Source organism: Bufo gargarizans, chromosome 2 (genome assembly GCF_014858855.1).
Source record: "Bufo gargarizans isolate SCDJY-AF-19 chromosome 2, ASM1485885v1, whole genome shotgun sequence".
Classification (NCBI taxonomy): domain Eukaryota; kingdom Metazoa; phylum Chordata; class Amphibia; order Anura; family Bufonidae; genus Bufo; species Bufo gargarizans.
In genome coordinates this window covers 719,413,873-719,427,444 of record NC_058081.1, presented here as the reverse complement: position 1 = coordinate 719,427,444, position 13,572 = coordinate 719,413,873, and the positions used below count along the sequence as shown (strand labels likewise).

Sequence of the window (13,572 nt, the reverse complement as noted above, 5' to 3'; positions counted from 1 at the left end):
GGGCTTTGTCAGTGTTAAACCTCATCTGCCACTTATCTGCCCAAGCCTCCAATCTATCCAGATCCCTCTGTAGTAGTATACTGTCCTCTGTAGTATATACACAGTATACTGTCCTCTTCAGTGTTAATTACTTTACACAGTTTAGTGTCATCTGCGAAAATGTATACTTTACTCTGCTAGCCTTCTACAAGATCATTAATAAATATATTGAAAAGAATAGGGCCCAATACTGACCCCTGAGGTACCCCACTAGTGACAGTGACCCAATCTGAGTGTGTACCGTTAATAACCACCCTCTGTTTTCTATCACTCAGCCAGTTACTTACCCACATACAGATGTTTTCTCCCAGTCCGAGCATTCTCATTTTATATACTAACCTTTTATGTGGTTAAATGCTTTGGAGAAGTCCAGATACACGACATCCATTGATTTGCCGCTGTCAAGTCTAGAACTTACCTCCTTATAGAAGCTGATTAAATTAGTCTGACATGACCGATCCCTCACGAAGCCATGCTGATATGGCGTTATTTGCTTATTTCCGTTGAGATGCTCTAAGATAGCATCTCTTAGAAAACCTTCAAACAGTTTACCCACAACAGATGTAAAATGACCACACATATGTCTATTAGTGTTCCAGAAACTGATGCTGAAAGTTTCACTAATACTTTGTGAAATGAAAAACAAAAAAAAAAACACGTTTATTTCTCAACAATATTTTTCAAAACTTATATCACTTATTAACTCCTTAGTGACCGCCCATACACCTTTTTACAGCAGTCACTAGTGGACCTTTGGCTAAGCTGCTGCCTTTTTCAGCAGCCCAGTCTACGCTCTCCCTTGCAGAAAAGAGGAGAAGTTTGGCTATCACATAAATGCCAGGCTCCTGCTCTAACGGCCCAGAAAGGCAGAAGGGCTGATCTGAGACGATTAATCCCTTAGATTCCTTCGTCAATAGCGATCACGGCAACTAAGCAATGTACAGAGGAAGCAGACTTCTATCCGCATCACAACAATGACATCACAGGAAGCCAATGTATCTGCGCAGCAGTCTGAAGCCTAATGAAGGTCCCAGCCTAGAAGGACATGACTCTTTGGCGCAGTCTGCTGGTGACTATCATTATAGCACTAACTGTATAATTCTAGAAGCAATCAAAATATCCCCTGATCAAATATCCAAAGTCGATTTGTTCCCCAACTTCGTTTTAATGCTGCACAGAGTCCTCTTTCCATTAACATGTATGAGTTTCGCACAGAGGCAAACTTCGTTAAGTCCAAAGTTGCATGACACTTCTGTGAAGAACTTCGGTCTTCGATTCTACAACTTAAAAAAAAAAATTAAACAGCAATCCGAAGTCGGCTTCAGGACCGACTGGTACCTCAGAACCAAAGCCTTCAAATTGCTGTTTTAAAATGTTTTTAAAGTTGTACAATCGAAGGCCGAAGTTCTTCACCGAAGTCTTGTACGACTTTGGATTTAACCAATTTGCCTCTGTGCAGCGCATACATTGTAATGCTGTTTGGAGACAGGTCCCCGTACAGCATTAAAACGAAGTTGGGGAACAAATCAACTTTAGATCTTGGATCCAAAATGCGATTCGCTCACCCCTACTAGGCTCAAACTTGTGAAAGGGGTTATCCTGGAAAAGGATGATGACTTATCCTCAGGATGAAGGCTCCCGTAAGGTTTTCAAGGACAGCACCGTACATCATATAGTGGCAGTGCTTGGTATTGCAGTTCCATCCCATTGACTTGAATAGGGCTGTGCTGCAATTAGGCCTCATGACCGATATAGAATGATGTGACCGGCCTAATAAGAGGCTGCGGTGCCCAAGACCTCTTCTAACAGATGATTGTCGAGGTTCTGGGTGTTACACCCCTACAGATCTGATACTGATAATGACCTAACCTGAGGATAAGTCATAAATATCTTTTCCTGCCCTATTGTATGCTTTGCCTAGCTCAAATTTTTTGTGTTTTGTATCTTACTACTGCCATTGCTCCTTTCTTCTCAATAGAGACAATTGTTTTATGACTTCTGCACTTAGATATTTTCCAGTCAAGGTTTAGTAAAAAAGTTACTGACAATGAAAGGAATTAAGGAACAATATGAAATACACAACGATATATACGTCTTTGTCATTTATTTCGGCCACATTCCTCCAAAAATCCTAGAAGAACAATTTCAGCAGGAGACACACAATGGCTGAAGTCAAGACGACTTTATGGACACTCATGCTGCCTCTGTTGCTACCGCTGGTGCTGGCTCTCGTGCAGTTAATCTTAACCTCAGTGAATGATCCGGTCTCATTTTGGGACTGACTGCCAAGATCACAGATAGACATTGTTGCGCACCCTCGAAAGGTTGTTGAAGTTGACATTGATCCTGCAAAGATCCACAGAAGGACTTTAATTTAACACAATATTAGACCTGAAATATGCAGACTTTCTAAACTAACTAACTAAATAAATATATATATATGTCAGTTGGCCCTTGTATTGCGAGCCTGTGATGCCAATAAAAGTAGCATGGAAAATGAGTCATACAGATGTGTCCTTTACATTTGCTCTTGACTCCATATTCACTGAGACATGTGGTGTGAGAAAACCAACTTGACAACAAAAAATACATGATTTCTCAAAATTTTGTCACAAGATCTCTAATTTTATATGTGTGGCTACCCAATAGTTGTGTAATGCATTGCAGCCTGGTAAGGGTTTTGTTAGCATGTCACATTATTGTATTGAATTTGTGTCATGAAAAATTGAGGTCCTTAATCAAATTAAAGCAAAGGTAAGATTGGACATACAGTCAGGTCCATAAATATTTGGACATGGACACAATTCTAACATTTTTGGCTCTATACACCACCACAATGGATTTGAAATGAAACGGACAAGATGTGATTTAACTGCAGACTGTCAGCTTTAATTTGAGGGTATTTACATCCAAATCAGGTGAATGGTGGAGGAATTACAACAGTTTGCATATGTGCCTCCCACTTGTTAAGGAACCAAAAGTAATGGGACAATTGGCTTCTCAGCTGTTCTATGGTCAGGTGTGTGTTATTCCTCATTATCCCAATTACAATGAGCAGATTAAAGGTCCAGAGTTCATTTCAAGTGTGCATCTATTTGCATCTGTCTGTTGCTGTTAACTCTCAAGATGAGATCCAAAGAGCTGTCACTATCAGTGAAGCAAGCCATCATTAGGCTAAAAAAAATTAAACAAACCCATCAGAGAGATAGCAAAAACGTTAGGCATTGCCAAAACAACTATTTGGAACATTCTTTAAAAGAAGGAACGCACCGGTGAGCTCAGCAACACCAAAAGACCCGGAAGACCACGGAAAACATCTGTGGTGGATGAGCAAAGAATTATTTCCCTGGTGAAGAATACACTCTTCACAACAGTTGGCCAGATCAAGAACACTCTCCAGGAGGTAGGTGTATGTGTGTCAAAGTCAACAATCAAGAGAAGACTTCACCAGAGTGAGTACAGATGGTTCACCACAAGATGTAAACCATTGGTGAGGCTCAAAAACAGGAAGGTCAGATTAGAGTTTAAAAGAGTCTAAAAAAGCCTTCACAGTTCTGTAAACAACATTCTATGGACAGATGAGAACAAGATCAACTTGTACCAGAGTGATGGGAAGAGAAGAGTATGGAGAAGGAAAGAAACTGCTCATGATCCTAAGCATACCACCTCATCAGTGAAGCATGGTGGTGGTAGTGTCATGGCGTGGGCATGTATGGCTGCCAAAGGAACTGTTTCTCTTGTATTTATTGATGATGTGACTGCTGACAAAAGCAGCAGGATGAGTTCTGAAGTGTTTCGGGCAATACTATCTGCTCATATTTAGCCAAATGCTTCAGAACTCATTGGACGGCGCTTCACAGTGCAGATGGACAATGACCCAAAGCATACTGCAAAAGTAACTAAAGAGTTTTTTAAAGGGAAAGAAGTGGAATGTTATGCAATGGTCAAGTCAATCACCTGACCTGAATCCGATTGAGCATGCATTTCACTTGCTGAAGACAAAACTGAAGGGGAAATGCCCCAAGAACAAGCAGGAACTGAAGACAGTTGCAGTAGAGGCCTGGCAGAGCATCACCAGGGATGAAACCCAGCGTCTGGTGATGTCTATGCGTTCCAGACTTCAGGCTGTGATTGACTGCAAAGGATTTGCAACCAAGTATTAAAAAGTGAAAGTTTGATTTATGATTATTATTCTGTCCCATTACTTTTGGTTCCTTAACAAGTGGGAGGCACATATGCAAACTGTTGTAATTCCTGCACCGTTCACCTGATTTGGATGTAAATACCTTCAAATTAAAGCTGACAGTCTGCAGGTAAAGCTGACAGTCTGCAGGTAAAGCACATCTTGTTCGTTTTATTTCAAATCGATTGTGGTGGTGTATAGAGCCAAAATTTTTTGATTTGTGTCGATGTCCCTATATTTATGGACCTGACTATCTGCATGTTGGTCCTTCCTTATTTCTTAACACAAGACAGCCCATAATTGTGTTAGAATTGTGCTCACTAGTTCAGGAGAGGATATTTCAATCTTTGTCAATGCTTTAAAGTAAAATAAAAGAAATAATAATAAAAAATAATACCTGATTCTTGTGTTGTGTGCAGAAGAAGACACATAGTCTCATCCCCTCTGCACTGTATGGTTTCATCAGTGTAACACCAGGTAGAGTTAACAGATAAGCAGGATGGGCAGCCCAGTCCATTGAGGGGAGAGTTTTCATTTGGTACTAGAATCAGATAGGAGAAAGAAATAAAATGTTGTTAATACATGAACATATGTAGTTCTCTCATAAGCCACTATTCTCTTTGATAAAGTGGTGGTGCTTCTGTTAGAGCCTAATGAAAGCACAATCATTTAGTTTTGTTTAAAGAACTTGTTGGGCAGTGGTCATCTTTTCTGTGGATTGAAATCAGTGAACTTCCAAGCAATACATAGACACTAGTGGACTTCCAAAGTGAGATCTACCCATCACAAAAAAAGTATCTGCTCTACCTATGCAATACTAGATGGACAACGTCCAAACAGGGGCCCAGGAAAAAATCCCCCTTAAAAACCTCGTCTTCTTCCTCTGACGTCTCTTCAGATAGTGACGAGGATAGTAATAATTCCGACTCTGATGGGGATTTTAAAAATAATCTATTTTCATCTGACGATATAAAGGATCTGTTAAAAGCGGTCAGGGATACCATGGAAATTAAGGAAGAAAAAGTTCATAGGTCCGCCCAGGATAGAATGTTTTCAGTATTAGAACCCAAGAAGGAAAGGGTATTTCCGGTACACAAAAATCTGCAGTCTCTTATCTTGAGGTGGAAAAATCCTGAGAGGAAGGTTTTCCTACCCCGAACAATTAGGAAAAGGCTCCCTTTCGACGAGGAATAATTATCCCCGTTCTTGAGTTGTCCTAAAATCGATGTTTCACTCTCCAAACTAGCTAAAGGTTCTTCTTACCCATTCACCCAGGGTCTCAACTGTTTTTGAGAATAGCGGTATGGGTCCAAGGGCATCTAAAACATTTCCAGTTTCAAGCTCTACCCTTTGGGATAACGACTGCCCCCAGGCTTTTTACAAAAATTATGCTAGAGGCAATTACCCCTCTGAGGAGGGAAAAAGTAATGATAGTTCCATACCTGGACGACCTCTTGATAGTGGGGGACTCCCAGAAAGACCTAGAGATCAATCTATCCAAAACGATAGACAGACTGGAGGAACTGGGTTGGATTTTAAATCGGGAGAAGTCCCACTTAGTCCCCACGCAAAAAATAGTTTTTCTGGGAATTCTTATAGACTCGGTGAGCCAAAAATGCTTTTTACCAGCAGAAAAGATCACGAAACTCCAATCCCAAGTAAAACAGTTCAGGCAACAAAGATCCCACACCATAAGACAAACAATGGCCCTGATAGGATCCTTTACAGCTTGTATTCCGGCAGTGAAGTGGGCGCAAATACATTCCCGTCCTCTTCAGACGCTTATGTTAAAAATATGGAACCGGAAACAAGATTCCCTGGACAGTCTTATAATAATTCCGGATCACATTCGGTCCTCACTAAAGTGGTGGGAATCGAATTTAAATTTACAGAGGGGAGTTCCATGGGTAGTGAGAAATCAGGTGATCCTCACCACGGATGCCAGCCTATGGGGCTGGAGGGCACATCTCCAAACAGTTTCAGCCCAAGGGGAGTGGTCACAATCCCAGAAGAGGTACTCATCAAATTACCGGGAACTCCTGGGGGTATGGAAGGCTCTGAGTCACTTCTCAGAGGAGTTAAAAAGGTCCAACGTGCAGATAAGATTCGACAACAAGACGGTGGTAGCATATATAAACCACCAGGGAGGAACAAAAAGCAAACAACTACAAGCCCTAGCCAACAAGATTTTCTTGTGGGCAGAGGAGAATCTCCTCTCCCTATCAGCGGTCTTTCTAAAAGGGATGCAAAACATCCAAGCGGATTTCCTCAGCCGCAGGAAATTAGATCCAGGGGAGTGGAGCTTAAAAGAGGAAATTTTCCAGGCCTTAACACAAAGGTGGGGTCTTCCCCAAATAGACCTTTTTGCAAACAAACTAAATGCAAAATTACCAACTTATTTTTCCCTGGATCCATGGGATCCGAGAAGTGCAGGAACAGATGCGCTAGCTCTTCCTTGGAATTTCCAACTGGCATATTGTTTCCCACCTCTGCCCCTGATTCCAAGGGTTCTCAGGAAAATAAAAGAAGAGACGGCCAAGGTAATCCTAATTGTTCCCAACTGGCCGAGGAGATCCTGGTTTCCTCTCCTGGCAAAGATGTCCAGGGAAGATCCATGGATTCTGCCCTGGTCAGAAGACCTCCTAGGTCAAGGGCCAGTCTTCCACCCAAAAACGCAGAGTCTGCACCTCTCTGCTTGGATCCTGAAAGGGCAGTCTTAAAATCTAAGGGTTTATCGGACAGAGTAATCAATACCATGCTAGCCAGCAAAAAAGAAGTCACTAATAAAATTTACTGCAAAATCTGGAATAGATATGTTTCCTGGTGTTCAGAAAATACTTCTAACTCTGGGGGGAGTATTCTGTCTATTCTAGATTTTCTTCAAGAAGGTTTTAATAAAGGGTTAAAACCTAGCACTCTTAGAGTTCAAATTTCAGCACTAAGTGTCTATTTAGATGAAAAAATAGCTCTTAACCCGTGGGTCATTCGCTTCATGAAGGGAACCGTCAGACTCAGACCCTGGAGTAGACCTCTGGTCGCTCCGTGGGATTTAAACTCTGTCCTCTCCGGTCTCACTAAACCCCCCTTTGAGCCCTTAGAGTCAGCAAATATCAGACATCTGACCCTTAAAACAGTATTTCTAGTGGCCATTACTTCTGCACGTAGGGTTAACGAGATACAGGCCTTCTCGGTTAAAAAACCCTTTATAACGATCAGGGACGACAGAATAATTCTAAAGTTCGACAATTCCTTCCTACCTAAGGTAGTCTCGGAGTTCCATAGAATGGAGGAGGTGGTTCTCCCTTCGTTCTGTGAAAATCCTAGATCTAAAAAAGAAGAGGATTTCCACACCTTGGATGTCAGAAGGTGTGTTCTGAAGTATATATCAGAAACTAAAGACTGGAGAAAATCCAATAACCTATTTGTCCAATTCTTAGGGGGTAGGAAAGGGTTAAAAGCGTCCAAACGTTCTATTACACGCTGGTTAAAATCGGCCATCTCAGAAGCCTACATAGCAATAGGAGAACGACCCCCGGTAAATATCAAGGCTCATTCAACAAGGGCAGTATCGACTTCATGGGCAGAGGAAGCATCCGCTTCCTTAGATCAGATCTGTAGGGCAGCAACCTGGTCGAATGCCCATACCTTTGTTAAGCACTATAGGATAGATATTGATTCTAAAAGAGACCTATCCTACGGTAGGAAAGTTTTACAAGCAGTTGTCCCTCCCTAATTGACTAATCTGTTAGTTCTCCAAGTAAGGTGCCGTCATGGAGGGGAGGGGAAAAGTTGAATTAGTCTTACCGGTAATTCCTTTTTCGCGAATCCTCCATGACGGCACCGCTTATATTCCCCCCCCCCCCAATAGATAAGTAACTGGTGACGGTCACGAATGAGTGTGTAAGTTTAGGGCCTGTCAAGTCCAGAAGACACTGAAGATAAGTGAGGAGGCGGGCCCTTTTGAACCTTCCTGTCCCTGCCTGGCTGGAGGAGGAGGATAATCTCCAAGTAAGGTGCCGTCATGGAGAATTCGCGAAAAAGGAATTACCGGTAAGACTAATTCAACTTTTTGGCTAAATCCTACATCAGGGTCAAGCTGTCACACCAAGTGCATTTAACCAGCAATAGTCTGGTTATTTTTTGGCCATATACTACATCAGGGGCAAGCTGTCACAAGTGCATTTAACCCTCAATGGTGTGGTTGTTTTTTAGCTAAATCCTACATCAGGGTCAAGCTGTCACACCAAGTGCATTTAACCAGCAATAGTCTGGTTATTTTTTGGCCATATACTACATCAAGGGCAAGCTGCGCCTGTCACCAAGTGCATTTAACCCTCAATAGTGTGGTTGGTCAAGCTGTCACACCAAGTGCATTTAACCATCAATAGTGTGGTTATTTTTTGGCAATATCCCAGTCTAATTCTGTCAGTAAACGTATACCTGTCACCCAGCGCCTAAATACTAGGCCTCAAATTTATATCCAGCTAAATCTGTCGTTACTGCTGTGGCTGGTCAAGTTATTTAGTGTCCGTCAAAGCACATTTTTTGTTCTGGGTTGAAATACAATTCCCAATTTAGCAATTTCCTAATTTAGTGGTTTCTGCTGTATCAGGCCTACTTTAAATTTATCCCTAAAAGGGAATATCAGATTCAAGGTGCACATAGGGTCATTCTGAATAACTTCACACACACGCTACTGTGCATTTCCAAGTCTAATTCTGTCAGTAAACCTATACCTGTCACCCAGCGCCTAAATAATAGGCCTCAAATTTATGGTCAGCTAAATCTGTCGTTACTGGTGTGGCTGGTCAAGTTATTTAGTGTCCGTGAAAGCACATTTTTTGTTCTGGGTTGAAATACAATTCCCAATTTAGCAATTTCCTAATTTAGTGGTTTCTGCTGTATCAGGCCTACTTTAAATTTATCCCTAAAAGGGTATATCAGATTCAAGGTGCACATAGGGTCATTCTGAATAACTTCACACACACGCTACTGTGCATTTCCAAGTCTAATTCTGTCAGTAAACCTATACCTGTCACCCAGCGCCTAAATAATAGGCCTCAAATTTATATTCATCTAAATCTGTCGTTACTGCTGTGCCTGTATTAGTGTAATACGGTACCTAAATAGATAGCCAGATAGTGTTAGTTGTCTTTAAAAAAAAGGCCTGAATTTGAATTCAATACATTGGGTCAAATAATATTTTTGTTGTTGTGGTGAACGATAACAATGAGGAAAACATCTAGTAAAGGACGCGGACATGGTCGTGGTGGTGTTAGTGGACCCTCTGGTGCTGGGAGAGGACGTGGCCATTCTGCCACAGCCACACGTCATAGTATACCAACTACCTCAGGTCCCAGTAGCCACCATAATTTACAGCAATATTTGGTGGGGCCCAATGCTGTTCTAAGGATGGTAAGGCCTGAGCAGGTACAGGCATTAGTCAATTGGGTGGCCGACAGTGGATCCAGCACCTTCACATTATCTCCCACCCAGTCTTCTGCAGAAAGCGCACAGATGGCGCCTGAAAATCAAGCCCATCAGTCTGTCACATCACCCCCATGCATACCAGGGAAACTGTCTGAGCCTCAAGTTATGCAGCAGTCTCTTATGCTGTTTGAAGACTCCGCTGGCAGGGCTTCCCAAGAGCATCCACCCAGCCCTTCCCCAGCGGTGGAAGACATAGAATGCACTGACGCACAACCACTTATGTTTCCTGATGATGAGGACATGGGAATACCACCTCAGCATGTCTCTGATGATGACGAAACACAGGTGCCAACTGCTGCGTCTTTCTGCAGTGTGCAGACTGAACAGGAGGTCAGGGATCAAGACTGGGTGAAAGACGATGCAGGGGACGATGAGGTCCTAGACCCCACATGGAATGAAGGTCGTACCACTGACTTTCACAGTTCGGAGGAAGAGGCAGTGGTGAGACCGAGCCAACAGCGTAGCAAAAGAGGGAGCAGTGGGCAAAAGCAGAACACCCGCCGCCAAGAGACTCCGCCTGCTACTGACCGCCACCATCTGGGACCGAGCACCCCAAAGGCAGCTTCAAGGAGTTCCCTGGCATGGCACTTCTTCAAACAATGTGCTGACGACAAGACCCGAGTGGTTTGCACGCTATGCCATCAGAGCCTGAAGCGAGGCATTAACGTTCTGAACCTTAGCACAACCTGCATGACCAGGCACCTGCATGCAAAGCATGAACTGCAGTGGAGTAAACACCTTAAAACCAAGGAAGTCACTCAGGCTCCCCCTGCTACCTCTTCTGCTGCTGCCGCCTCGGCCTCTTTCTCCGCCTCTGGAGGAACGTTGGCATCTGCCGCCCAGCAAACAGGGGATGTACCACCAACACCACCACCACCTCCGTCACCAAGCATTTCAACCATGTCACACGGCAGCGTTCAGCTCTCCATCTCACAAACATTTGAGAGAAAGCGTAAATTCCCACCTAGCCACCCTCGATCCCTGGCCCTGAATGCCAGCATTTCTAAACTACTGGCCTATGAAATGCTGTCATTTAGGCTGGTGGACACAGACAGCTTCAAACAGCTCATGTCGCTTGCTGTCCCACAGTATGTTGTTCCTAGCGGGCACTACTTCTCCAAGAGAGCCGTGCCTTCCCTGCACAACCAAGTATCCGAAAAAATCGAGTGTGCACTGCGCAACGCCATCTGTGGCAAGGTCCACCTAACCACAGATACGTGGACCAGTAAGCACGGCCAGGGACGCTATATCTCCCTAACTGCACACTGGATAAATGTAGTGGCAGCTGGGCCCCAGGCGGAGAGCTGTTTGGTGCACGTCCTTCCGCCGCCAAGGATCGCAGGGCAACATTCTTTGCCTCCGGTTGCCACCTCCTCCTTCTCGGCTTCCTCCTCCTCTTCTTCCACCTGCTCATCCAGTCAGCCACACACTTTCACCACCAACTTCAGCACAGCCCGGGGTAAACGTCAGCAGGCCATTCTGAAACTCATATGTTTGGGGGACAGGCCCCACACCACACAGGAGTTGTGGCAGGGTATTGAACAACAGACCGATGAGTGGTTGCTGCCGGTGAGCCTCAAGCCCGGCCTGGTGGTGTGCGATAATGGGCGAAATCTCGTTGTAGCTCTGGGACTAGCCGGTTTGACGCACATCCCTTGCTTGGCGCATGTGCTGAATTTGGTGGTGCAGAAGTTCATTCACAACTACCCCGACATGTCAGAGCTGCTGCATAAAGTGCGGGCCGTCTGTTTGCGCTTCCGGCGTTCACATCCTGCCGCTGCTCGCCTGTCTGCGCTACAGCGTAACTTCGGCCTTCCTGCTCACCGCCTCATATGCGACATGCCCACCAGGTGGAACTCCACCTTGCACATGCTGGACAGACTGTGCGAGCAGCAGCAGGCCATAGTGGAGTTTCAGCTGCAGCACGCACGGGTCAGTCGCACTACGGAACAGAACCACTTCACCACCAATGACTGGGCCTCCATGCGAGACCTGTGTGCCCTGTTGCGCTGTTTCGAGTACTCTACCAACATGGCCAGTGGCGATGACGCCGTCATCAGCGTTACAATACCACTTCTATGTCTCCTTGAGAAAACACTTAGGGCGATGATGGAAGAGGAGGTGGCCCAAGAGGAGGAGGAAGAGGGGTCATTTTTAGCACTTTCAGGCCAGTCTCTTCGAAGTGACTCAGAGGGAGGTTTTTTGCAACAGCAGAGGCCAGGTACAAATGTGGCCAGCCAGGGCCCACTACTGGAGGACGAGGAGGACGAGGATGAGGAGGAGGTGGAGGAGGATGAAGATGAAGCATGGTCACAGCGGGGTGGCACCCAACGCAGCTCGGGCCCATCACTGGTGCGTGGCTGGGGGGAAAGGCAGGACGATGACGATACGCCTCCCACAGAGGACAGCTTGTCCTTACCTCTGGGCAGCCTGGCACACATGAGCGACTACATGCTGCAGTGCCTGCGCAACGACAGCAGAGTTGCCCACATTTTAACGTGTGCGGACTACTGGGTTGCCACCCTGCTGGATCCACGCTACAAAGACAATGTGCCCACCTTACTTCCTTCACTGGAGCGTGATAGGAAGATGCGCGAGTACAAGCGCACGCTGGTAGACGCGCTACTGAGAGCATTCCCAAATGTCACAGGGGAACAAGTGGAAGCCCAAGGGCAAGGCAGAGGAGGAGCAAAAGGTCGCCAAGGCAGCTGTGTCACGGCCAGCTCCTCTGAAGGCAGGGTTAGCATGGCAGAGATGTGGAAAAGTTTTGTCAACACGCCACAGCTAACTGCACCACCACCTGATACGCAACGTGTTAGCAGGAGGCAACATTTTACTAACATGGTGGAACAGTACGTGTGCACACCCCTCCACGTACTGACTGATGGTTCGGCCCCATTCAACTTCTGGGTCTCCAAATTGTCCACGTGGCAAGAGCTAGCCTTTTATGCCTTGGAGGTGCTGGCCTGCCCGGCGGCCAGCGTTTTGTCTGAACGTGTATTCAGCACGGCAGGAGGCGTCGTTACAGACAAACGCAGCCGCCTGTCTACAGCCAATGTGGACAAGCTGACATTCATAAAAATGAACCAGGCACGGATCCCACAGGACCTGTCCATCCCTTGTGCAGATTTGACATTAACTACCTCCCCTTAACCATATATTATTGTACTCCAGGGCACTTCCTCATTCAATCCTCTTTTTATTTTCATTTTATCATTATATTGCGGGGCAACCCAAAGTTGAATGAACATCTCCTCTGTCTGGTTGCCGGGGCCTAAATATATGCCAATGGACTGTTCCAATGTTGGCTGACGTGAAGCCTGATTCTCTGCTATGACATGCAGACTGATTCTCTGCTGACATGAAGCCAGATTCTCTGTTACGGGACCTCTCTCCTCTGCCTGGGTGCTGGGCCTAAATATATGACAATGGACTATTGCAGTGGTGACTGACGTGAAGCCTGATTCTCTGCTATGACATGCAGACTGATTCTCTGCTGACATGAAGACAGATTCTCTGTTACAGGACCTCTCTCCTCTGACTGGGTACCTGGGACTAAATATATGCCAATGGACTGTTGCAGTGGTGGCTGACGTGAAGCCTGATTCTCTGCTATGACATGCAGACTGATTCTCTGCTCACATGAAGACAGATTCTCTGTTACGGGACCTCTCTCCTCTGCCTGTGTGCCGGGGCCTAAATATCTGAGAATGGACTGTTACAGTGGTGGGTGACGTGAAGCCAGATTCTCTGCTATGGGACCTCTCTCCAATTGATATTGGTTAATTTTTTTTTATTTTATTTTAATTGTAATTCATTTCCCTATCCACATTTGTTTGCAGGGGATTTACCTACATGTT

The 13,572-nt window shown here is 45.1% G+C and overlaps 1 protein-coding gene across 1 annotated transcript in view; it reads right to left on the bottom strand.

The window, feature by feature from the left end:
- Window positions 1-2,126: 2,126 nt before the first annotated feature.
- LOC122929134 overlaps window positions 2,127-13,572 on the bottom strand; it is a 122,685-nt gene continuing 111,239 nt past the window's right edge. The window contains exons 5-6 of the mRNA XM_044282628.1: window positions 4,620-4,763; window positions 2,127-2,385 (exon numbers count right to left, since the gene is read on the bottom strand). Coding sequence (XP_044138563.1) covers window positions 2,171-2,385; window positions 4,620-4,763 — 359 coding nt within the window. The 3' untranslated portion in view covers window positions 2,127-2,170. The remainder of the gene's footprint in view (window positions 2,386-4,619; window positions 4,764-13,572) is intronic.